Here is a 23,249-nt window from a genome sequence, read left to right as displayed (position 1 = left end):
TTGATAAGGCTTCTACTGTGCGTTTTATCTTAGCGCAATCTGTGCCAGTTCTAAATGTCAGACGGTGCGCCAAGGGGCAAGTGGGACAGCTGGAAGGATTCGTACTAGTTGTGCCTCTACAGGTTCCACTCTTCATAGGAATGAGACCGTGAAGCAGCCTTGAAGGATCCAGCCCACGTCGTTATGTTCGTCTAGGCTCCAGCCCTCATCTCTCTGTGAATTATACATTGTATATTTGTATGTATATGCGCTGCAGAAGACTGCGAACATTTTGTTTTTGTGATTGGCTAGATTATTGAGAGAGCAGCCGGTCCGTAAGGCACTTGAACCATCTCCGATCTCGGCGGACCAGTGTCTCTTCTTCAGTTCCGTCAAGTTTGGGGCATAGATCAGCCGTCAATGGTCAAGTAGACGAACTCAAGTGTCATTTGCTTACCCGAATTGAGCGAGAACCACAGGTTCACAACCAAGTGACTCGAAGCTACTGTATGTGTAATTACATTCGTGTTTCTCTCTGGAATCAGATTTTGGCAATTTAACCATTATGGTGCCAAGACCTTTGAAACGTCACGAATGGACAGCGTACGTACCGAGTACGAAGTACAGGGACATGTAACCAATGTCCACGGTCCGATGTCCGATGTCCGATCTCAGCAAAGAAGATATCGCCGTACGGGTGACAACTTAACTCTTAACCACGTATATGAAGTAGTAAATCGATTCTATTTGCCCTTCCATAGTAGTATGAGGTACTACTCATACGTACAGTAACTTACAGTCCACAATGAATTCAGTTGCTGGTTGTACATAACTGCCCCAGTCCGTTTCGTTCCAGTGTTCCATTCCGCACCGGGGGTGACAGTCGACGAATCTGGATGGATTGTGGTGCCTCAGCTCCACTTTCCGAAACGCCGCCAAGAGTGTCCGCCTCGCTTGATCGTCAGCGTCCATCTCAGCCATTACGTTGTCACTGACCTTTCCTGGGCAAGCTTGATGGAGTGTTTTCCAGACTTTGCGGGCTTCTAGCCTATTGCAAGGAAGCGTTGTCCCCGACCACATCCCGTTTCCCTTTCTAGAGTGGTGGTTTTCACACTCTCCTGCTGGCGGACACACTGCTGCTACGTACTACTCCTGTTGCCGTACTCCATACGGGGGCGAGTACGTACTCCATCCAGTCAGTACGAGTAAATGAATAGGTCCTCATTATTGACAGTCCAAAGATGGAACTGTTTCTTTTTCTTGCCCTCCCCGCTCGGCAGCGTCTCCGATGATCACCCTCGACCGATGCGAATTTGGCTCTGAGATCGAGTGACGACCGTGCTGGTTGATTTGATCGTTTCTCCTTCGTCTGCCGCGTGCTTTTCTCTTTTGTTTTCTCTCTCTCCCTCTCTCTTCTTGGCCCTTTATTCTCGAGTTCATTAGTCGTTGCTTATTCCCCATTCAGTTGGTTGTATGTCGCCTTTGGAGGGGATCATTCCTCTCCCAGTCACTCCTTAAAAATGTTATTCCTCTGGTTCTTGTCATTGTTTGCTCTCCGAGGTGTAGTCGCGAAAGCCGAGACTGATAGTGATTTGATGTCCTTTGTCACGGTAAGTGATGAGCAAGGGTGCTAACATCGACCATCGTCTGTCTCTAACTGACTAACTAACAATCAATCAGCTGCCGGAGGTCAGAGCATTAAAATTCGATATTGCCTACTACGATCGCCCGGCTGTCAGTCCGGGCTATTGGTTCGTTGCGCCATATGGCGTGATTGATCCAGAAGCACCCACGAAGCAATGGAAACCTTGCCAAGTTGGACCCTACATTTATGACGCAGATGGTGTAAGTGCTCATCTTCATGCTTCTTTTTTCCCTTATTTTCCATCGCTCCTTGAATCCGTCTCTCTGCTGTGTCATTTCTCTGTGACCTGTTACCTGTTACGACAAAGCGGAACGCTCGTCTGAAATTGCCTCGACACTATGGAGCACTAAGCTTATCAAGTGTGGATCATCAGGTTCTCATCTGGGCCGGATCTTGCATGTTTGACAACCGCAACATATTCGATTTCAAGGCCGTGAACAATATTGACAACGAATCTCACCTTTCATTCATTCTTCAGCATGGCTACAACTCCGGTGCAGCGGACAAAGGATATGGTTACATCCTCGACCAGCATTATGAGCCGGAGAATGTAGTTGCAGTGACCAACGATCTTGGGACCTTCAATATGCATGAGTTCAATGTCCTCGACGGCGGGAAGACAGCACTAGCTTGCGCCTACCGGAATGAATACGTGGATCTAGGAGACCTTGGCCGGCCAAACGAGTACGGTTGGATAGTCACGGGGGGGCTCGTCGAGCTGGACATCGCGACAGGCGAGGTCTTGTTCGAGTGGAATTCACTAGGATACATTCCCATTCATGAGTCTGTCAAAGTAAACGCCGACTGGCCGGCATCCAATGAACCTGGCTGGGATTATGTGCATGTGAACGCGGCAGACAAAAACGCGGCAGGTGATTATCTGCTGTCTGCCCGATTCACGAGCACGATCTACTTGATATCCGGCGAGGACGGACGCATCACTTGGCGTCTGGGCGGAAAGTATTCTGATTTTGTCCAGGATTTCACCTTTTCCAAGCAGCATCACGCGCGGTTTGTGGATTCCAACGCCACGCACACGACTATCTCTTTTCTGAACAATGCGTCTGATGAGGCGGAGAAAGAGGAGACGGTCTCAGCTGCGATGTTCGTCCAGGTCGACACGACAACCATGACGGCCCGCCTACTTGATCGGTACGACCGGCCGGACGGCGACCTAACCAGGCTTCGTGGCAGTGTTCAAAGGTTGCCCAACGGCAACGTCTTTGTTGGTTGGAGCGAGCGGGGTTACCAGAGCGAACATAGTCCCGACGGCAAGGTACTGATGCAGGCTAACTTCGCATCCACGCGCTTCTCTTCTTATCGGTCGTACAAATTTCCCTTCGTGGGTCGGCCTAGCCAACCACCGGACGTTGTGGCATCGGTCTACGGGACAGACGAGACGGATATGGCAACCATCTTGCATGTCAGCTGGAACGGTGCAACGGATGTTGCATCCTGGAACTTCTATGCACGCGTTGACCGGCAGGGTCTTCCGGTGCTGATCGGCAACACCACCAAGTTCGACTTCGAGACCATGTATATCGCCGAAGGCTACCTGGACTGGGTATCAGTGGAAGCAGTGGACGGGGATGGCAACGTTTTGGGCACATCAGAGATCCACCGGACGCATACACCGCCGAACTGGCGCCTGGCCGGATTCCAAGGCGATGCGAAGCCCACGCCGGACGACCCAGCTATTCTATATGGCAAGCAGAAGGCGCCAGAGGAGGACGTGGAAGAGGTCGATGAGGCATATGAAAAGGCCAAGGAGGAGGCCAAGGCTGTCAATATGGCCAATGAGGTCATTCACGGGGTGGGTGGCCTACTGATTTTCATTTTGGTGGTGTGTTCCGTCGGCGGGCTCCTGGCGGGCAGCTACTGGGTGCTTAAGCAGCGTCGTATGCAGGCATACTACGAGGTTCCAGTGGTGGAGGATGGTTAGCAAATGCATTGATTCTGAGCGGGCAATATTGTTCTAGAGAGACATATATAACTTACCTATTAGTACATACATACTAGATATGTGTATATATAAATATAAATATGAATATGAATATGAATATATTTTCAATATAGGCCTGAATGTGTATAGTCCGTCCTAATAAGCTGCCCGTATTAGTTCAATATTTAGTACTGTACATACCTACGTACAAGGTGTACTTACCCACGTGGCGCTAGTCCGCAAACAGCCTCGTCAGCCAAAAACGGGCTCAAACCAACCAAACCAACCAAACCTGAACTGAACTGCATTGAACCTTGCAGACCAACCTTTTGCCTACAATCAATCAATTGCAACTTAACTTTGTAGTTACTCGATATCTAACAGCATCATTGACTCAGTAATACAATCCATTGCTGCTTGCTCCGATACATCCCCCTCTCTCTTTCGTTTCCTCCTGCGCTTCTCATCATCCTCATCTCAATCTAAATCTCATGTCGGCTCTAATCCGGACTGTTCCTCGCCCACTGCGTGTCTCTTCTCGGGTGCTTCTCCAGCAACAGCAACAGCTCCAGTTGCAACACCGCCGCCCCTATTCCGCCCCCTCCTCTCCCTCGTCCTCTTCCTCTTCTTCCTCTTCCTCCTCCTTTCCTTCTCCCTCTTCCACTTCTTCCCCCCATCCTTCCCCTCAATCCACTCAATACAGCCGTTCTCAATTCAAAGTCCTTCCGTTCTTGATCATTATTGGTATCGGATCTGGCTCCTTTGTTCTACTCTCAAAGTCCCGTACCGGCGTCCATAAATCCAAGTCATCCGAGACCGTTTAGATTAAGTGAGTAAATCGATTGTCGTTGTACAGTACCTTCAAGCACCGTGCTATATTTACCATTCTTTCCCGCTTCAGTCCCCCACCAAAACAAACTAACATTTTTGTCTTCTACCTGATTTACAGGACTCGAACCCCTCCGCGCCTCCCGCCCCCCACCTTCGCCCCCGCCGCTCCCTTAACAAAAGTCTCTCCATCTTATTCTCTTTTGGGAGAAACCAATCAATCTCATTCGCCTCCCAACGAAAGTCAAATACAACGAAGGGAAAAAAAAAACAAAAAAATAACGAATCCCATCCTTACCAAGATGTCCACCCCGCGCTTCTCCCCCACCACTACAACCGTCGTCTTCGTCCTCGGCGGCCCCGGCAGCGGCAAAGGCACGCAGTCTGCCAACCTGGTCCGCGACTACGGCTTCACTCACTTGTCAGCCGGAGACCTGCTCCGCGCCGAGCAAGTCCGCGAAGGGAGCCAAGCCGGCGAGCTCATCCGCACCTACATCCGCGAGGGCAAGATTGTGCCCATGGAGATCACCGTCAAGCTGCTGTCCGACGCCATGGCCGAGACACTGGCTGCCGGCACGAACCCGGCCGCCAGTGCAGGCAGCAAGCCTCGCTTCCTGGTGGACGGCTTCCCGCGCAAGCTCGACCAGGCCGTCTTCTTCGAGGACACAGTCTGCCCCTCCGAGATGACCCTCTTCCTCGACTGCCCCGAGGAGGTGATGGAGGCCCGCCTCCTCAAGCGCGGCGAGACCAGCGGTCGCGACGATGATAACGCCGAGAGCATTCGCAAGCGCTTCCGTACCTTTGTCGAAACGAGTATGCCCGTCGTCAAGGCCTTTGCGGCCCAGGGTAAGGTGGTCTCCGTGAAAGCTACCGGCGATGTCGGAGACGTCTATGAGAGGATTCGGGCGGGGCTCCGCGAGAAGGGTCTGAACCCCCTGTGAGTTTCGTTAGGAGAATGGGCGATGGGTTGCAGAGATTCCAGGACTTGTTTAACAGTCTCTTGGATGATGATATGTGTGTGTGGTCGATGGTGTCAGCGTTCTGAAGTACATATATATTCATATCTATTTCCACCGCATATAGTTTTGGAGATTCGATCTTGTTATAGATTTGTTGCTGGGCTGACCGGCCTGATTCTACATTTTGTTTTGGAGTTTTCTGCCCCTGATCTCCGCCATTGCCTCCGTAAGGACGCACAAATCCCGCAGGTGAGGTCCCTCTGCCATGGGGCGGAGATACAACAAGAAAGGTCGTCTTGACGGTTGATTCATCCTCCATGTTCTAGGTACAGCACACCACCCCCTGACACCACAAGCGATCAAACCGTCCATCTCGATCCGACAGTGAAATAGAACAATTCTAGCGTTAAACACAAATCAGTTACAAACACCCAATCCAAAGACACGAAGAATTAGCGTTAAACACCGCTGCCCAGCCATGACACAGAGATACTTTTAAGTCTTTTTTTTCTAGCTCGTCCCTAGCTCCGTCTGCGCGGTTTGAAGGGTGTGGTATCTGGTAGATAGTAGGTCGAAAGACAAAAAAACAAGGTATGTAGGTCTCATCATCAGTCATTGATCCTTCCCCGCATTTCCGTCCTTTCATCAGTTATTCAGCCACAGCTTCCACGGGGGCACTGGCGACAGGAGCGGCCGGAGTCGAAGACTGGTTCTGGTTGTTGTTGTTGTTGTTGTTGTTGTTACCCTGCTGGCGACGACGGTCACCCGACTTGCCCTTATCGGAGGACTTGCCCTGAGCAGCCTCCTCAGCCGCCTGGGCCGCCTGCAGCCCCTCGCGCACGAAGCGCTCACGTTCGGAACGGACAACACCCAAAACGCGTTCCAGGCTACGGCGCCAGACCATCAGGCGACCTTGCACCTCAGCCCACTGCTTCTCACCGAAGACGCGGTAAGTGGCGCGGTGGACAAGGAACTCGGAGCGCAGCTGCGAAAGCTTACCCTCGACGAGACCAGCACGGATGGTGTCAATGACCCACTTCTCGACATCGTCGTCCGACACCCGCAGAGCACTGGCGATTGTGGCATAGGGCAGAGAGCGGGAGGGGGTAGTAGCGGCCAGCGAGGCCAGGGTGAGCAGGCGCATCTTGGTCTGCAGAGCATCGCCGGCCTCGGCCAGCACACCACCTGAGATACCAGTCAGAGGGCTGGTGGCAATCAGGGCCTCGTAAGCGTCAAGGGTGTCGGCGGTGAAGATCTCAAGCAGCTCGAAGAGGGTGCTGTCGCTGGCGCGCAGGGCCTGAACGGCGTCGGAAGCGGTCAACGGAGTGAAGTCAAAGACGGCGGGAGAGGTGAGCGCAGAAGTCAGGGCACGAACGGCCAGATCGCGGGCTTCGGAACTGGAGGCCTGGGCTGCGGGAATAGTCTGCAGGGCTTGGACGACATGGGACTGGGAAAGCTCGGCGTCACCGGCAGCTTGAGCGGCATCGGCGATGGCGAGGTGGAGGCGCTGGGCCTCCTCAGCCTCGAGCTCCCAAGCGGCGAGCCAAGCAGGCAGCTGGGAGGTCAGCTGGGGCTTGAGGGCGTCGAATGCGACCGAGGCACCGGCCTGGCGGATGACGGCAACGATGGCCAGAAGAACGTGGTAGCGGCTGGAATCGGTGGGAGCGAGGGTGTTGAAGATGGTGGACAAGATGGAGATGGCCAGGGAGGGACCGAACTGGGGAGAGGCGGTAATGGGTTTGGCGAGGTAGGAGCAGATGCGGGAGAGGAACATGTCCGGATCGGAGGCCTGGTGAACAAGGTGGACGAGGAGGTTGTAGGCGGAGATGATCTCTGGTTTGCGTCAATTGCGTCCATTTGTCATAAGTCTTTTGTGTCTTTCTTCGTTCCGCAGCAACAACCAAAGAACTGCTTACCCTTCTCGGGGGCCGCATTCAGGACGGCAGCGGCGGAGACCAGCTTCTTCAGAACCTCATCGCGCTGCTTGCGATCAGGTTCGGTACCAGACTGTTCCTGCTGGCGCAGAGGTTCCAACAGTGGGGCGATGTCGGCCTGGAGACTGGACGCGGCGGCGTCGGGCTTGCGAAGAGCATCGATGTACTGGGCGAACTCATCGGCGAGTTCGGTGAACGAGCCCTCAATGAGGAGAGTGGTGGAAGGAGCGGGCATCGTGGTGGTTTCTTAGAAGTCGATGTCGAAAGATCGATCAATGGTTGTACGGAGAGGAGGAGGTTCGTACTTTGGGGAGAGGGGAGGGGAGGGGGGGGGGGAGGGGGAGAGGAGGAGAGAGAGAAAAGAAGAGAGAGGGGAAGGGGAAAGGAGAAGACCGAAAGAAAATTGAGATACAGGAGATAAGAGGGGGGAGGAGAAGGAGGGGGGTTCCACCAGAAAGGAAACAAGATCCAAAAGAGAAGCAAGAGGGAGAAGAAGGAGGAGGAGGAGAAGCGAAAGAAGCGAAGATGGAAAAGGAAGGGAAAGAAAGAACTTACAAGCAGGCAGAGATTGGGCGGTGGAGAAAATTCCATTCCGTTGTGGGAAAAACTCTTGGCGCCGCTTCTACCATCAATAAGTTACTTGGAATACTGTGGGATGCTCCTCCGTCTACAACAATACAACAACAACAACAACAACAACAAAACTATTATACACTTAAAAAAAGAAAAGAAAAGAAAAACGAATCAGCTCAATGGCGGATTAAATTAATGTGCAAGGATCGACCCCTCCTATGGGCGCCCAGCGGGGAATAATCGTATTTGACATCAAGTCGTAGAACATACAACCACCACAACAACCATCACCCTTCCTCCCCTTGAAACATGGTATTACCACTACACAGACTCGGAGAAATGTCTTGGAAGGCAGAATTAGCACTCTAACCCCACACCCACAGGCATTAAAATATGCGAACGGTCCCAATCAGTTGGTGTTCGTTGACCCGCTTGCACATAACACGCCCCTTCCTTCGGGTCGTTTTCGCTCTCAATTCTTTCACTTACAACACCAGGCGCAGTCCCACAAACAATGCGGTGGCCAACAGACCGGTGGCATGCTCCTGGGCCAAACGAACGGCAGCGTTGGCCGTGGACGAGCTGCTAGTGCTGCTCGAGGTGCTGGTCCCGGTAGCCGTGGTAGACTTGTCAGAGCTAGTGCTGGTGCTAGTAGCCGTAGTCAAGCTGGTGGCGCTCGAGGTGGTGGACGAGGTGGTCGAGGCAGCCGACGCATTCAGGGTGCCACAGGTCTTCTCATAGTCCTTGCAGTGCTCTTCTTCAGTCAAGCTGGACGAGTTGCTAATGCACTGGGCATAATTGGCCTGACAAACGAAGAAGGGGACGGTCTGCGCATAAAGCGACACGTCGGCGGCGGAACCGTTGGAGCAGATGCAGGAGAAGTCCAAGGTAGTCTGTCGCGACATGGTGAGCGGTTCGTTCTCTTCAATTGGTTCGGCTATGCGCTTACCGAGTCGCAGGAGTTGCTGGTAGCGACTCCACCACAAATCTCAGGGCAAGAGTTGCGCTCCGCGGTACACCAAGAGGCTAGAATCAACGAGTCAGTGAAGGGTGAGGAAGACGACATCGCATACTAGCATACCGCGGGTGCCAGAGGAGATGGCGTTCAGGTCGAACCCATCAGGTAGAGTGTAGTTGCCGGTAGAAGCGGCGGTGGCCGAGGCGACCAGACCGAGGGCGAAGAGCGAGGAGGCCAACATGATGAAAGTGATTAAGTAGATATTCGAATGGGCGAGGGTAGGATGGTGATGTGTATATCACAGTCGCAGTAAAGAGACGTGCAAGGTAAGAAGAGCAGGTGTACGTAATAGAAGTTATAAAGAGACGCTACTATTCTGGGGAGGGGAAGGGGGAACGGCAGAAGTTTTACAAGGAAGAAGAGGAGAAGAGAGGAGAAGAAGGAAAGGAAAGAGGAGAGGGAGAAGAAGAATTGATGATAAGAGAGCAGGAAGAGAGGAGAAAGGAAGCTGAAGGAAAGAAGCTAAGCCAAGAGGGTAAAGCAGTAACAGCAGCAACAGCAGCAGCAACAGCAGCTACCGCGACAGCTTCAGCTACAGCTATTTACAGCAGTCCGGCGGTAATAACAATAATGCTATTAACAGGTTGGAGAGGAGAGGAGAGGAGAGGAGAGAAGGTGCCACAGCCAGTTTAGATCCATCCTTCCTTCTCCAGTCTTTCTCTGCATACCTGAGTTACCGGTAGTGACTTAAGTTCCAAGTTACTCAAGTTACTTAGTTTGTGTATATGTTTATTTTTTTTTTCAATTTAGGTAAGTTCCTATTTCCCCCTCCTTTTCTAGATTTTTCGTGTTTTTGTTTTGTTTTGTTTTGTTTTTCTTTTTGTTTTTCTTTTTTGGTTGCTTTTCAATATCCCCTTTTTCTACATGCACACGCGCGCTGCTCTTCTTTTCCTTCAATTCTAGTTCTAATTTTTCAATCGTGGTCTTCATTGATGGTTCCCGCATGATCTGGAAACCAGATACTTACACCCAGATTACTAGCATTACGATCAATAATAACCAGACTGGGGAATTTTCGGTGCACTAGTGAGTAGTCTTAGATGACTAGTCGACTCCGTTGTCAATGATGAATGAGGAGATGGAGCCAGCCCTTGGCACTCACTGGATTCATCCCCATTATTGTCCGGCGGGAAATTATTAGTATGGCTGGTGCCTTGTTTTTACGCTTTCTAGTTACTGATTTAATTGGTCAAGGCTACCCTAGGATGCGAGGGGAGCTTGGTTCGAGTTGAAATGAAATGAAACGGGCGAACAAAAGAGAAACTCGTTCACTGCCACTAAGTAGGCCGTGCGTGCAATGCGCAAGATGGAACTCCTTCCTGCAGCTGTGGCGGGGGAAGGGGAGAGGACAGTCTCCCCTATTCTCTTTGGGTTTCAGTTTGTTATCCAGTAAGTATACATAGTGTCTTGTCCTGTCTCCCTGCCTTTGGGCCAGGAATGTTGCCCAGCCCAGTGGTATGGTATGAATAATGAAGAGAGGTTGGAGGTTGGTGGAACCACTGCAAGTGAGTGCGAGGTTGATAAGCAGAAGGAAGGCCCAATTGAGTTTGGGGGCCTTGGTTTAGGGCCGGCACTAAAGAGTTTGTTCCTGCCCTGCTGCCACTCAGTAGACTCGGTAGACTCGGGCTCAGTCGCTCAGTTGCCAATAATTTGAGTAGATTATTTGAATGGAAAGACATAGCTGCCCACTCATCATGGAAATAGAAAATGGAACTTCAAAAGTGATGCCAGTGAAAGTGATTTGCTGTTACAGTTCAGAGAGGTAGTACGTAGTACAGTACCATGGCAATAAAAGAGGGACTGAGGACTGTAACTACAGTAGATCACCCGAGGAGTTCCGTAGCCGAGGATCCAAAGCAGAAGCGAACCACTCCGTAGGGAGAGAGAGAGAGAGAGAGAGCGCGAGAGATAAAGGGCAAACAAAACCAACTACCTAATACTGTACAATACTGTACTGTACACAGCCAGATAGATATCTTGTCCCAAGTATAAACTGTAATATATACCTCACCCATACCTGACCATCCCTCCTCTTATCCAGATAAGAAGAATACTTTCTGACATCCAATCCATCCTCTTCTCTGTCGCATCAACTAACTTCGGGGTAGATTAATTAGTACTTCTTTTCTTTCTCCTTTCCCCTTTCTTCCATAACCCCAGATCCTGACCCACGTCATGTCCCCTTCGACATCCATCCTCAATCAACCACATCCCCCCGCCCTCGAACCATTTCGGGCGGCCGTTCCCCCGGTGGTGACCCGGTTGCTGCATCATCCCGACTACTTTCCCATCCGCACCTGGTCCCGCATTTTCAAATCCGACTCAGGTGAGGATGGCTATTTTGCCAGTACACTGGCCTCCCCATTGACGATTCCCCATGTCTGCACCCTTCGTCGCCAACCGGAGCTGCTCGCACCCCTCCCTGATACTGCCCCCGTCTGGCCCGCTCCCAACTCGGTGTCTCGAATTGAGAACCCAGATCTCTACTTAGTCCTGCAGCTAGCCACCCCAGGGGTTTCCGGTCATCCCTCGACCGCTCATGGCGGTCTCTTGGCGACCTGTATCGATGAGGCCATGTCCTATGCCGTTGCATTGCACGCCCCCGAGACAGGCGCCGCCGGGGCTCTCTTCGCCCACCACCCGCGCGGCATGCTGTACACTGCCCAGCTTGACATTCGTTATCGCGTACCCGTCGCCGTCCCGGGCTATGCGCTTGTCCAGGCCAAGGTATTGGCTCGGGTAGGTCGCAAGTTCTGGGTGCATGCTCAAATTCTGCAGCCAGGCGAGACGGCCGAGGACCCGCTACGCGTGACAACCGATGCAATTGCCTTTTGGCTTCAAACGAAAGCAGCCTTGTGAATCGCGTGGCGTCTCAGGTGCCATCTCACAGAACTCAAGGCCTCGCACAGCGCAAAGAGCCTGTCGATAGAATGCGATCCCTTCCGATTTTCCTGCATATATTGATGCTAGCTAGATAGATTTATGTATATCTCTTCATTTGTCTATATACCTTTACTGAAGATAGGGATGCTTTATCTATTGATATACACACACTCGAGACCCCTTCAAAGACCTCTACAACTTCGGCTGACGTCCTAGATTGCGGCTCGCGCTCACCACCAAGCCCACCTGCGTCGCCACGGCCACCACCTGCCCCGCTGCATCCATCACGGTCACCCCCAGGTCCGTCCGACCGTCCCGCACCGACACCGTTTGCACTCGACTGTACAACCAGGCCTCCCCCGTAGCTGGCAGCCGCTTCTTGAAATCGATGTTCAAGGCCACCGTCGGATACCAATGCCGACCACCGGCCTCGCCGTCGCCTGCTGCCGTCGCAGCCCTCTGATCCAGCCCCGACAACGCGAGGGGAAAGGTATCAGTCAGGTACACCAACGCTTCATTCGACCAGCGCGCCGTCTGATCACCCTCCGGTCGGAATCGAGCCCACTGATCCACAGCCGCCATGGTCTTGGGCTGTCGGGGACCGTACAAATCCACATGCTGCGTCGCGCGCCGGAACTCAGGAAACGGCAGTTTGATCCGCTCCCACTCGCCGTCGCGCCCTGACCCCCCCAACGCCACCAGATCGACACCTCCATCGGGCCGCGACCCCCTTGCCGGCATTGGCAGGGGCATCCAGCCCGTTGGGGCCGTCAACCCAACCTCCGCATGAGCTGGACTGACTGTGATATACCCCGCTATCTTGAGCTCTTGCTCTTCCGGAGCGGCCTCCTCCGAACCGGCCCCTCTGCCCGAATTCCGGGCCTGTGTCAGAGTCACGTGAATCGTACTCGTCCGCGACCCGAGCTTGACATCCTGCACGTTGAGCAAGGCAGGTCCCACCGCCGTCCGGCGCAGAAAGGTCAGTTGCATGGCAATCGGTGTGGCGGGACCACGATACTGCAGCGGATGCGTATGAGCAAAGTGTGTCAGCGCCAGGCGGTAGAGGATGGCACTCGTATAGCCTCCATGCGGCACTGTTTTGTGGTTCCTTGTCAGTGTATGGTAGGAATTATGGGACGAGAGCGAAAAAAGTGGCGTCGCTGCCGATCAACACACTCCAAACAATGGGTATGATCTCTTACCAGCTCCGATGCACCAATCCTGCCGGAGATGGGCCGAGTACTGATGTGAGTTAATGGGTTTGACTTGGATTGCGGCCTCAAAGGCGGTTCCGTGCGGAGGTGCTACCGCCATCTCGTTCATAGAGTTCGGACGCGCTCAAATCCTTCCCCTTCGTATGGTACTCAAGCCAGCAGCAAAATCTACAGGCCGTATGTCCTGCACATAGACGTTATGAGTTGATAAAGAGACAGGGATTAGGAAATAGGGACAAGCGATAGACGAACTCTTGGGACGGGGAAGGGAAGTATTGACGGATGTCGCAATGAGCCGTGAACCTCGGCTGTTCAGCCGTAATGAAAAGCGGAGAAAACACGCGACAGATAATGTAGGTATGGCGAGGGGCGAGTTGTACTGTACTGTACTGTACAAGCTGTATATAGCAAAGTCTTGTATTCGTCGATATGTCCGGTACATACTTCAAAAAATATTTTGATACACTCAAATTAATATGAGTTTCTCTAATTGACTAATTATGGTTTGCACTGACTACTCTAGAAACAAGGTCGGTCTAGTAGTGAACGCCAGGATTTCCAACTCAAGGAACAATTCCAACCGATCCTCTCTGTCCTTAGCACCAGCCCATTCTAGAATTCCCTAACTACTTTTCTAGTCCCTGTTACTCGGCTTGCCTACGAGACTGGCATAATTGTCCTTTCCATTGTAAGGTCAAGCATGGTGCTGTACGTCCGCGATTAGAAGAACCCCGCGGTTGGCCGACCACCTCTTTGCATGTATCCGTGTACTCATGCCTATGCAGATGTGAAATTGTTTGTCCTGTAATCGTGTCATCGTGTGCTTATGGATGTATGCGTCATCGCGTATGTGTATTTGTATGTGCGGGTTCGCGTTGGGATATGCATGGAGAGTCATTTACGACTTGTGCTCAGCCAATCGTTCCAAGCACGACAAGACTCCTGTTGAATGAGTTAGCCACTTGTCACAATCACGTGAAAGCATGCAGAGCTAGAAGCCTTACCAGTTACACCTTGGGTTAGGGTAGCCCTGGCTTCTGTGCTCCGAGAGCCCAGTGTTACCGTCACGACGTGGTTAATCGCTTGTGCGCTCTCCAGCTTATTGGCCCATCGGAATACAGGCTCGTCGTCGCGACTGTCTCCAATTGCCAACAAGAAATCAGGACGGGCCACGCTCTGATCCTGCTGGCTCTGTTTGAGACACGACCGCCACACCAGTTCCGTCGCCGACGCTTTGTTCGTACCCATCGGCTCGACCACAAGGGCTCCTTCCACGGGAATGGCATGGACGCCCTGGTTGGCACAGGCATCATTGATGTGCCCAGCGCACTCTGACGCCAGTCGTGCAGCCGCTACCTGGTCTTCCGCGGATCCGTAATGGAAGACGAGTGAACAGTGTCGCTGTTCAATCCAGCTGCCCTCAGCACGCTCCTGGTAGTAATCCAGAATCTGTAGCACCGCTGTCTTCCAGGCATCTGTCTGAGTCTTGTTCGTCAGCTTGAGCCAGGTTTCCGAGTTTGGCTCCCGCACGAAACAACCATTCTCTGCAATCAAGCCCAGACCAGTGACCAGGCGGAACAGGCGCTCCATCTCTTCCGGCATACGGGCACTCATCACGTACACCACGTTGCGGGGATCGTCCGTCAGCTCTGCTAGCGTAGTGATGGCTCGCTGGGGCGTGGTCACGATTATGCTCTTGGGAGACCCCCAAGATGCAAGGGTGCCTTCGTAATCCACAATTATCAATCGACGATTCGACTTCTGATACATCTCCTCCAGTTTGTTCATCTGTAAGCGTGGCACGGCCATTATTTCACGCGACGATTGCTCGTTCCAAACACGGTTCAGGGTCTCACTGAACGACTTGACCCAGTTGGCTGTCGAGTTCTGCAGCACTGCCTGGTGCATTTGCGTCCAAACCTCCTTCCGCTCTGTTTCACTCCGCGACAGCGCCGTGTGAATCGCCTCTGCGCATTGCCGGTAATCCCAAGGATTGACCAGGAGCGCATGGTTACCAAACACAGACGCGCTACCAGTGAACTCACTCAAAATGAGCGATCCATATTTCTTGTTGTTGCCCCATTTACCGTCCTGGCAGTAGACGAACTCATGACTAGTCAAGTTCATACCTTCACGTAAGCTTGTGATGATCAGCGCGTCGGCGAGAGAAATCAGCGCCAAATACTGAGGGAAGGCTAGGTCCTGTTTCAAGAAGACCAGTGGCTGGTGGGCCAGCGTGGAATGCGTTGAGTTAATCCGCATCGCGATGTCAGAAATGGTGGCCTCGAGCTCGGGCTGCTCGGTCGTGCTCGTCGCTACTTGAATCAAAACAACCTGAATCATCATTAGGAAACCATTATCACATGCTAAGGGACAAGCCAAGGGACGAGGAAGAGATTGGCTTATAGCCATACCTGATCACGCCATTCGGGATAAGTGTTAAGGAAAAGCTCATAACTCAACAGCTTTTGTCGGATGCCTCGAACCTGGTCGATCTTGTCACGCGAAACAATGAGACGCTTGCCCTCGTAGCGCTCTGCGATGGTTTTGATCCACCTCTCCACATCGGCTGCCCTGCGCCGCTGATCCCAGGAGGTTGGGTCAATGCCAATGGAAAACTTGCCTACATTGACGAATCGATCTTCGAGTTGAAGCCCTTCATTAGTGGCCTCTACGCAGAGGATGCGGCTACATGTCTGAAGAAAATGACGGCAGTATTCGTCCGTCTGGAATCCGATCAGGTTCGCACCGAGGATGCCCTCTAGGAGCTCCTTGCGAGGGGCCAAACAACGGAACACCTCGGAAGATGGGAAGGCAATATGCAGGAAGAAGCCAATCTGTGCGTCAGGCAGCAGCTTCCGCAGCATGGCCGGAACAAGAAGCAGGTGGTAGTCCTGAATCCATATAGAGTCGCCACGCTTCCACTTCTGGGCGATTTTCTCAGCAAAGGCCTGGTTTGTTTTGACATAGTAGATCCAAGAGTGATCTTCATATGCCTTGCTCTTGGGATTATCAGGGATTTGGTAATGGAATACCGGCCAGAGGATTGTTTTGCAGAAGTGTGTGTAGTGACCGTCAAAGTCGCCGTCGCTGACATAAACCGTCATGGACCCATACTCTTCCTCGAGCTTCCGAGCAATGGAATCCTTCGTTGATTGGGGCAGTGCATCAGTAGGCATGCCCAGCGTGCCCACCCAGACCTTGTCCTCCAACTGGCCAGCATCCGTGGCGGATCGCACAGCGTTGCGCAGTCCTCCATTGCCCTGCTCCGCAGTCTGAATGGTCCATTCAGCGTCGGAGAACGAGCTCTTCCGGCTCTGAGTCCGACGGTGATCGGTAGTAGACGAGGTCGGCGGCTGCGGGGTTGTACGTATTTTCTCCTTGGCAGGTTCCGTCCCTGGCGCTATGGGTTCTTGGTGCTTAAGGATAGAAGGCGATGCCGGGAAAGCTGCGCGTGGTCGAGGCTGGTTTAAAGAAAGGGTTGAGCCCCATGCAGGTGAATGAGCTTCGCTTTCAGTCAATAGGTTTGCTTCCCGATCAGTACTGGGGAACGGGTAGCCGGAGTGCTCCAGTTCAGCCTTGGCGATGTCTGCCGCAAAGAATTGTTCATGTTCTGATGCAGGCCCAGGGGTGATTCCAGGCTTGACATTGGCATTGTTTCTCTCAAACAAGCTCACAGCCGCACTTGGAGTGGCAGCAACGCTTTGCACAGGGTTGGTCGGCGGTGGGCTAGTCGTTGTGTTGGCTTCATGATTCTGCGGGTCGTTCACATGGAAGTCTACAGTATAAGGAAGAAACCTGGAGTTCCATGGATTGTTAATCAGAACCTACACTCGAAGTTTTTTGCCTAATGGAGGGGAGGCCTAGTTGACGACATACAATGAAGCAATGTAGATAGTCATGGTGACAGAGAGGGGGCGAAGTCCCCGGTGCGGCCTGGTGGGGATGAAGCGGGGGGAAGCAAGGAGAAAAAAGCTAAATGGTCATAAAATGGTAGCAAGTAATGGAGGACCAGTGATTGGGGTGGAGGTCCGATGAAGGTAAGCCAGAGCAAGTTCTGGAATAAGAAGAAAGAGGGAAAAGTAGGAGGAAGTGTGAAAGAAAGAACAGAGACTCAAGATGGAAAGTGAAAGGAAAAGGATGAGGAAGAAGAAGAGGAAGAAGAGGAAGAGGAAGAGGATGAGAAAGAGAAGCCAGGTTTGGGTTTCAAGTTCTCATGGCTACGTCATGTGAAGTAAGTTATCAGGTAGAATTAGAAGAATAAAAAAGAGTTCATGTCACGTTTATGTAATAACTCAATAGTAACTAGTTCTTTTTGTCAAAGGAGTGGGTCTAGAGTTCTAGACAACCTTAGAAAGAGCTAGTAGTGTATAGAGTACAGTACTGCGCAATTGAACCCAAGAAGTGAAAGATAGGCAAACAACCGATTCAATTCCAGGCTGAATCTTAGTTTAGGTGCACAACTTTTCAATGGTTACCGTTTACACATCCATGGTGGTCGTTTGACTGTACTGTATGTACTTGTTTAACCAAAACCACTCATGTACAATACATACCCATACCCTGTCCGGTATTTTCAGGAATTACGTTGTCTATCACGTGATAGAAGATAATCGCTAATCGCTGGTCCCTGCAACAGCCTTAGGCCCCCAACTTTCTTTAGTTCTGCTGGCTGCTCTTCTTTTTTTCTTGTTCTATACTTCGTACTTCCATATCGTACCACTCACCCGGCCATGCCCTTGCGGATCACCTCTGCCCCTGTCGCTGGAATCAAGAAGAACAAAAAGTTAAACTCTGTCAGGCCGCGCGTCTCACCTTTCGCCGCACATCCGCGTCGCAAAGCCACGGCCTCGTCGACAGATGCTCCCAATCCCAACTTCACAGATGATTTTGATCAAGGCTTCTTACCAGACTTGGGACTGTCGCGGTACATCTCAGAGACTGCCCCCGCGATCGATGTGATGCAGGCGATTCACTCCATCCGAAAAACTATGTTCGAGGATGTCCCTCAGCGGGCAGGGATGAGTAGCACCCGCATTGCCGAAGTGCTGAATCTCCGCCGGTCGATCCCCCCGCTTGCCTCTGTGGCCCACGTACATACGCTACTCGATGCGCCGACCAAAGTCGAAAAAGAAATCATGGAGTTGATTTCCACGGGCCGCGTACGACGCTTGATCGTGCCAGGAAGAGGCAGCGATGCTGCGGGCCTGGGTGATTGTCTGGTCCTCGCTGAAGAGTGGGATCAGCTGGTGCAAGACAATCCTATTTTGGAGGACTCGTTGAAAGGTACTGGCACTAGCTACTGCCTCTTAAACAAATGATGAAACAGACTTTGCTGACTGTGTCAACTGTCTTTCTCTAGAGAAATTCCGACGAGTCCTAAGTCGCATCGGAAATAACCCTGCCGTTCCTGGTAGCGCCTTCACGGTACCTGAATATATGGCCTTGATTCGCGCCGGGTTTCTTGTTTCCTCTTCGTCCTTAACCCAGGGCGCCTCGGGCGTCACATCACTTCCTGCACTGCCGGCTAGCGCAGCTGTAGCTGCTGCGGCGAGCCGAAAGGGCCCGCATGATGCGGCGAGCGACAATGCCGTGACTGAGCATAACACGTTCTTTCAAACCGCGACCCTTTTGCTTTCCTTACCGAACACGGGACCATATCTTCGTCTACTGGCTGCCAGCCGGTCCCACCTTCTTTCGCTTTTGAATCGGTCGGGTGCGCGGGAGGTGCCATTGTACCTTCTTCGCGACCGATGGGACGGAGCCGTCGAGAATGGTCAGAGCTTTAGCATTGCTAAGAGAATAAGGGGAGAGTTTGCGGGGATTCTACCCGGTCGCACGAAAAAGTGGAAGCAATTGTACGGGATGAGCTTCCGTTGGGCTCTTGAGGAAGCCCTTGGAGCCGGGCTTATTGAGCTTTTTGATACGGGCAGTGTTGGCCCGGGAGTGCGCAGTCTTTAATGGAGGACTGATGACATATTTGATTTTTGATACCCTTTGATGTTTATACGGTGTACTACGAGTAGGTGAGATGTCTCCTTTGAGACCTATGACAATATATTAAACCCGCGCGAATATGTATGTATGTATCTCTCTTTCTCTCTCTTCTCCCACCCCCCTCCCCGCCCTCCGCGGGATGGTTGGTATGTAACCAGACAGCGACCGACACATATATATATAGCAAGGGGAAGGTCCCCATCCAAGTTTTTCAAAGCTTTCTGTTCTTCGTTCTTGATTCCTCCCTCATCTTCCCAAAATTACATTCTATCCTCTCACTCCCCTATCGCTCATTGAAGTTCCATTTTCATCATGTCACCACCATCATACATTCGTCTCCAGCCATCCTCCTTTTCCGTCTTACCAGACCATCCCTCTCTCACTCAGATGCCAACTCGACCACCTCTGCGCGACTTCCTCCACGAAATTCTGACCGAAGCTCAGTCCTTCGTGTCTGCCATTCCGACCACTTTCCATCCTACCCATAAACCACGCCGTTCACCCCCAGCTGCAGCCCCTGTCCTCCTCTCGACATGCTCGCTCCCCAAAGCCTGCTCCGGCACGGGTCCCAAGAAGGCAAAGAAGCAGCAGCAGCAGCAGCAACGCGGCTCTGAGTTTTGGATTTGTCGCACAAGCGTGCACGAGAACGCAGCCCGCGATGGCACCGCATCTTCGGCGGAGTTTCGTGCCGGGCTGAGGGAGAACCATTCCGCACATGAGATGGAGTACACGCCTAGCGTAACCGCCGTCGAGACATTGCTGGAGTGGCCACTACAGCCAGTGGTCGAAGGTGGGTGGCAGCGGGTGGAAACTCATGGTGAGTTAAGTCGTCTCCCTTGTTGTTGCAACCTGCCTGGCTGCAAACGACGCCTCTCACAGCGATCGCCTCGCCTGAATTTGCTTACTGAAATTGCGACCAGTAAATGTTATTACCCATACCTTCCATCCGAGGACTCTCATCGCCCCGCGCACCTTCATCGTTCTTGTCGTCTCCGCGGACCAACCGAGCGATCGGAGCGGCTTTGCTACCGTGCAAATCCCACTGTCTTCGACTGTGGAGCCGGCCGAGACCCTGTCAGACTTTCTCTTTGCTGTCACGGCCGCCCAGCCCCCAAATGCGATACTTGCCGCGTACGCGAGTGTCGAACAGGTGCTGTTCACTTCTTCCGAGACGGACACCGACGTTGTTACCTGGACAATGGCCACCACCTCTAATGCTGGCGGTGCCATCCCGAGCTGGGTGCAACGAAGCTGGACTCTAGGCGGAGCCCCAAAGGCTGTAGTGGCGGATGTTGGCTTGTTCATGAAATGGGTAGCCAGCAAAAGGTCATAAAAAGGCAAATATGATCATGCGCAGATCACATTCAGACGGCTGAAGGTTGGGCTGAAGAACTGTATAGGCCTAACGGCACTGATTTACATTGGTCTGATCCTATATCTCTACCTTCCAAGCCTCATGGCCGATGATCTGGAGCCAGCAAAAAAAAAGAGCCACCGAAACAATCACGACGACCGCTTGAAGAGCCTGACTCACTACTCACAGCCTGTGGACTGGTAGGTTGTGGATGCACAAGTAGCATGGTCAAAAGAACCAACGCCCAATAAATAGAAGTCTTGAAGGAGGGCAATTTCCCGCAGTCAGTAGGGTGTAACATGGATGCGGCATCAGGTGTCGCTTGAGGTAAAGTCAAATAGAGTGAACAGTGAATCCATTCAAGGCCAAATCCCGGGATGGCCTGACTATTAGTCCAACCGGTGGCCACGAGCACGGAATGAAGCATATGGCTAACAAATTACTAAGGATACAGGAACGAGAAAAAGCCCGGTGTTGCCGGGGATGCTAATGGCAAGCTGAAAGGCAAATTCGAAGGGAAAAAATGAGACCCACGTGACAGCGGGTCTACACACGGCAATGGGATACTGTTCATTAACGGCGTCCAGGTTTTGAGTTCGGGAAGATGAAGAGAGAAGTAAGAAGAGTATGGGATGAGCATAACAGGATTGGCAGTCCGGTAGGAGATCAAGGTATATGACTTCCGACACAATTGCCGGGTATTATGAGGAATATGGGCAGCGTTGAATTCGTGGTCAACAAGAGAAAGGTGGAGGCGAGGACCAGTTTTGGGGTGGGGTCTAAGCACTAGACAAAAGAGACATGACCAGAGAGCAAGAGATGTATAGTAGGCAGCGGGCCGAGGGGATGCAATCTGAAAGAATGGAGAAAATCGTTCAGCGTGGTCCAGCAGTGACACTACCGGACTCTGGCTGAGATGGCGGCACGCTGGGGGTTGCTAATGCATTAACATTGGCTGACGCCAATTGTACCCTTAGCGAAGCAACTTCTGCTTTCAGACCGTTCAACTCCTCATGGACAGAGCGAATATATGCCCAGAGCTTTTCTTCTCTGTCACGACTCTGCTCGAGATAAATGGCTTCATGAGAGCCGGGCAGCTGACTGCCATTGTTCAAAGCTGCTTCCGGTCCTGGTTTCGAGGTCAATGGCCCGCTGTGATTGCTTGAATGACTGTGGGAAGGGGTATGTTTGGTGCCAGTCGAGGCAGGCGGAGGCCCAGATCCCTGTGAATGAAGCGCAAACCGGGATTCAGAAGAGCTTAAGCCAGGAGGCGGGGGCAGCTGGGGGGCAGACGATTGAGGAGGGGGAAGGCCCAGCCCTGGAGCCGCTGAGGGACCAGCCCTGCTATACGGTTGTTGCCCTTGTTGCTGAAAAGATTGAGAAAGACCAGGCGAATGAGCGCGGTGCAGCTGGGCATTATTCTCCGGATTATGACCGAGTTGGTGAGACGATAAAGCATTGGGAGAAAGTGGCTTAGGGCTTTCAGTTATATTGGTGGGGAATACAGACGAGCCCGATGGCTGACCGGAGGGTGGGAACGCGATGTTGGCCGACTGCGAGATCGGCGAGGTCGACGCGCTTGAGCCACCGTGGCTAGGTGGCGGAAAAAGACCCCCTGGAGATGGTCTGCCGGATGCAATGGGGGGATACGTGCTCGGCTGGCGCGACGGGTAACTCGGCGCAGTATTAGCTCGAGAAATCGATTCTGTTGGTAAATCGTGCTTCTTGATACTAGGCATATTGAGCCGCCGTTCTTCTTCCTCATCCATACGCTCCGGTTCAGCATATACAAGCCCATCCATGGTGTCATCCGCCGCCCCGGCAGCTGCAGCGTCGCCGTATTCATCCTCAGGAGCATAGCTTCCCATACTGGCACGACGACCGGCGCAGCCCCCTTGGCCTTTGTTGTGGCGAGCTAACGCGTCCCCGCGAGCAAACCTGCGCCCACATTTGGGACAGATGTGTGGCCGTTCACCGGTGTGTAATTTGGTATGTCTCTTGAGATCATGAAGTCGGCGAAAGCGTGATTGACAGGTCTGACAAACATAAGGCTTCTCCTGGCTATGGGTGAGAAGGTGGCTCTTAAGATTATGATGCCTTGTGAATTCTGTCGAGCAATAAGGGCAACGGTGCTTCTTTGCCGACGGTGACCGCTGGCCTTTGTGAAAGCCAGAATTGGGTAGGCTTAGGCCACGGCGAGGGTCGTTTAAGCTGGCTGTGGGCATTGGGTATGAAAACGCCTTATTTCCTGGTTCTTGAGAAAGTCCCTCTCGATGGCGAGGATGTTCTCCATCATGAGAGGCCGAGTCCTCGATTGGACCAGGACTGGCTACTGTTGAGGTAGTCATCAGGGTCGGGTTATTTTCGGCTGTGCCGAAGGCATCAGGCGCATTTCCCGGGGCTGGATTCGAATCTACCTGCATTTGATCTGAGGACAAAGGTATGCAATCTGGTGCCGAGCTATCCTGCTGCTTTTCGCTGGCGCCGAGTGCCTCCCTCGCAACTTGCGAATTGTGCTGCTCTGATCCCTTCTCCTGTTCGAGTGGTCGGTCCATCGAACCGGAAACTGAACTAGCGGTCGTCATTGGCGGTAATAATTCTCTTGAGCGAGAGACGTTCAATCCGGCGCTGGCGATAGACGTCAGGCTGGAATCAGGCCTCGGTTGTTTGAAGAAGGCGATCGACTCCGACGAGGTCGATAGGATCGGAGCGGACGAGCCGGGCAGTGGGGCAGAGATGGAGACAGGTTCGTTGTTCGATTGCATCAACGCAGCCATCGATAATAATTACTTCCCGCCAGCGTGAGGGGTTTGGCGAGAGTATGAGTTGCTAACTCGGCAAAATTGTTGTCAGTGTGTTCAGTCAGTGTTTTCAGGAACCAAACATGGGGAGAGTCAATGACAAGCGACTGGAATTAATGAGA

General features: G+C 52.5%; 11 protein-coding genes across 11 annotated transcripts; 6 read left to right on the top strand and 5 right to left on the bottom strand.

The window, feature by feature from the left end:
- Positions 1–1,836: 1,836 nt before the first annotated feature.
- On the top strand, positions 1,837–3,622 carry BO72DRAFT_449272 (uncharacterized protein). Its single transcript, XM_040944982.1, has one exon. It carries the CDS (start codon positions 2,022–2,024, stop codon positions 3,564–3,566), a length of 1,545 nt encoding a protein of 514 aa, XP_040800032.1. The 5' UTR covers positions 1,837–2,021; the 3' UTR covers positions 3,567–3,622.
- A 246-nt stretch (positions 3,623–3,868) lies between these two features.
- Positions 3,869–4,603, top strand: BO72DRAFT_153522 (uncharacterized protein). Its single transcript, XM_040939243.1, has 2 exons — positions 3,869–4,395; positions 4,516–4,603. Exon 1 carries the CDS (start codon positions 4,058–4,060, stop codon positions 4,388–4,390), a length of 333 nt encoding a protein of 110 aa, XP_040800031.1. The 5' UTR covers positions 3,869–4,057; the 3' UTR covers positions 4,391–4,395; positions 4,516–4,603.
- On the top strand, positions 4,366–5,707 carry ura6 (uridylate kinase ura6). Its single transcript, XM_040939244.1, has 4 exons — positions 4,366–4,395; positions 4,516–4,532; positions 4,623–5,602; positions 5,680–5,707. The coding sequence occupies exon 3, from the start codon at positions 4,697–4,699 to the stop codon at positions 5,333–5,335; it is 639 nt and encodes a 212-aa protein (XP_040800030.1). The 5' UTR covers positions 4,366–4,395; positions 4,516–4,532; positions 4,623–4,696; the 3' UTR covers positions 5,336–5,602; positions 5,680–5,707.
- A 156-nt stretch (positions 5,708–5,863) lies between these two features.
- BO72DRAFT_153517 (PCI domain protein) lies at positions 5,864–7,667 on the bottom strand. The gene is made up of 2 exons (XM_040939242.1): positions 7,270–7,667; positions 5,864–7,186 (listed from the first exon to the last, which is right to left on the bottom strand). Exons 1-2 carry the CDS (start codon positions 7,520–7,522, stop codon positions 6,003–6,005), a joined length of 1,437 nt encoding a protein of 478 aa, XP_040800029.1. The 5' UTR covers positions 7,523–7,667; the 3' UTR covers positions 5,864–6,002.
- A 354-nt stretch (positions 7,668–8,021) lies between these two features.
- On the bottom strand, positions 8,022–9,452 carry BO72DRAFT_449267 (uncharacterized protein). Its single transcript, XM_040944981.1, has 3 exons — positions 8,942–9,452; positions 8,810–8,886; positions 8,022–8,753 (listed from the first exon to the last, which is right to left on the bottom strand). Exons 1-3 carry the CDS (start codon positions 9,057–9,059, stop codon positions 8,346–8,348), a joined length of 603 nt encoding a protein of 200 aa, XP_040800028.1. The 5' UTR covers positions 9,060–9,452; the 3' UTR covers positions 8,022–8,345.
- A 1,483-nt stretch (positions 9,453–10,935) lies between these two features.
- BO72DRAFT_153460 (PaaI family thioesterase) lies at positions 10,936–11,845 on the top strand. Its single transcript, XM_040939240.1, has one exon. It carries the CDS (start codon positions 11,054–11,056, stop codon positions 11,735–11,737), a length of 684 nt encoding a protein of 227 aa, XP_040800027.1. The 5' UTR covers positions 10,936–11,053; the 3' UTR covers positions 11,738–11,845.
- BO72DRAFT_153495 (thioesterase family protein) lies at positions 11,846–13,174 on the bottom strand. The gene is made up of 2 exons (XM_040939241.1): positions 12,964–13,174; positions 11,846–12,855 (listed from the first exon to the last, which is right to left on the bottom strand). The coding sequence occupies exons 1-2, from the start codon at positions 13,082–13,084 to the stop codon at positions 11,954–11,956; spliced, it is 1,023 nt and encodes a 340-aa protein (XP_040800026.1). The 5' UTR covers positions 13,085–13,174; the 3' UTR covers positions 11,846–11,953.
- Positions 13,175–13,459: 285 nt separating this feature from the next.
- Positions 13,460–17,075, bottom strand: BO72DRAFT_449265 (putative alpha,alpha-trehalose phosphate synthase subunit TPS3). Its single transcript, XM_040944980.1, has 4 exons — positions 16,855–17,075; positions 15,390–16,773; positions 13,980–15,309; positions 13,460–13,917 (listed from the first exon to the last, which is right to left on the bottom strand). Exons 1-4 carry the CDS (start codon positions 16,875–16,877, stop codon positions 13,874–13,876), a joined length of 2,781 nt encoding a protein of 926 aa, XP_040800025.1. The 5' UTR covers positions 16,878–17,075; the 3' UTR covers positions 13,460–13,873.
- A 580-nt stretch (positions 17,076–17,655) lies between these two features.
- On the top strand, positions 17,656–19,173 carry BO72DRAFT_449264 (Stk19 family serine/threonine-protein kinase). Its single transcript, XM_040944979.1, has 2 exons — positions 17,656–18,261; positions 18,338–19,173. Exons 1-2 carry the CDS (start codon positions 17,709–17,711, stop codon positions 18,934–18,936), a joined length of 1,152 nt encoding a protein of 383 aa, XP_040800024.1. The 5' UTR covers positions 17,656–17,708; the 3' UTR covers positions 18,937–19,173.
- A 25-nt stretch (positions 19,174–19,198) lies between these two features.
- On the top strand, positions 19,199–20,462 carry BO72DRAFT_449263 (SRPBCC family protein). Its single transcript, XM_040944978.1, has 2 exons — positions 19,199–19,789; positions 19,893–20,462. Exons 1-2 carry the CDS (start codon positions 19,285–19,287, stop codon positions 20,303–20,305), a joined length of 918 nt encoding a protein of 305 aa, XP_040800023.1. The 5' UTR covers positions 19,199–19,284; the 3' UTR covers positions 20,306–20,462.
- Positions 20,463–21,201: 739 nt separating this feature from the next.
- Positions 21,202–23,103, bottom strand: BO72DRAFT_459934 (C2H2 zinc finger protein; the record flags this gene model as incomplete). The annotated part of the gene is made up of 1 exon (XM_040946444.1): positions 21,202–23,103. One exon carries the CDS (start codon positions 23,101–23,103, stop codon positions 21,202–21,204), a length of 1,902 nt encoding a protein of 633 aa, XP_040800022.1.
- Between the last annotated feature and the right edge of the window lie 146 nt (positions 23,104–23,249).

The sequence above is a fragment of the Aspergillus fijiensis genome (assembly GCF_003184825.1).
Source record: "Aspergillus fijiensis CBS 313.89 unplaced genomic scaffold BO72scaffold_32, whole genome shotgun sequence".
In the NCBI taxonomy this organism is placed as follows: domain Eukaryota; kingdom Fungi; phylum Ascomycota; class Eurotiomycetes; order Eurotiales; family Aspergillaceae; genus Aspergillus; species Aspergillus fijiensis.
Note: the sequence above shows the minus strand (reverse complement) of the source record. Positions and strands in the feature narration are given on the sequence as shown.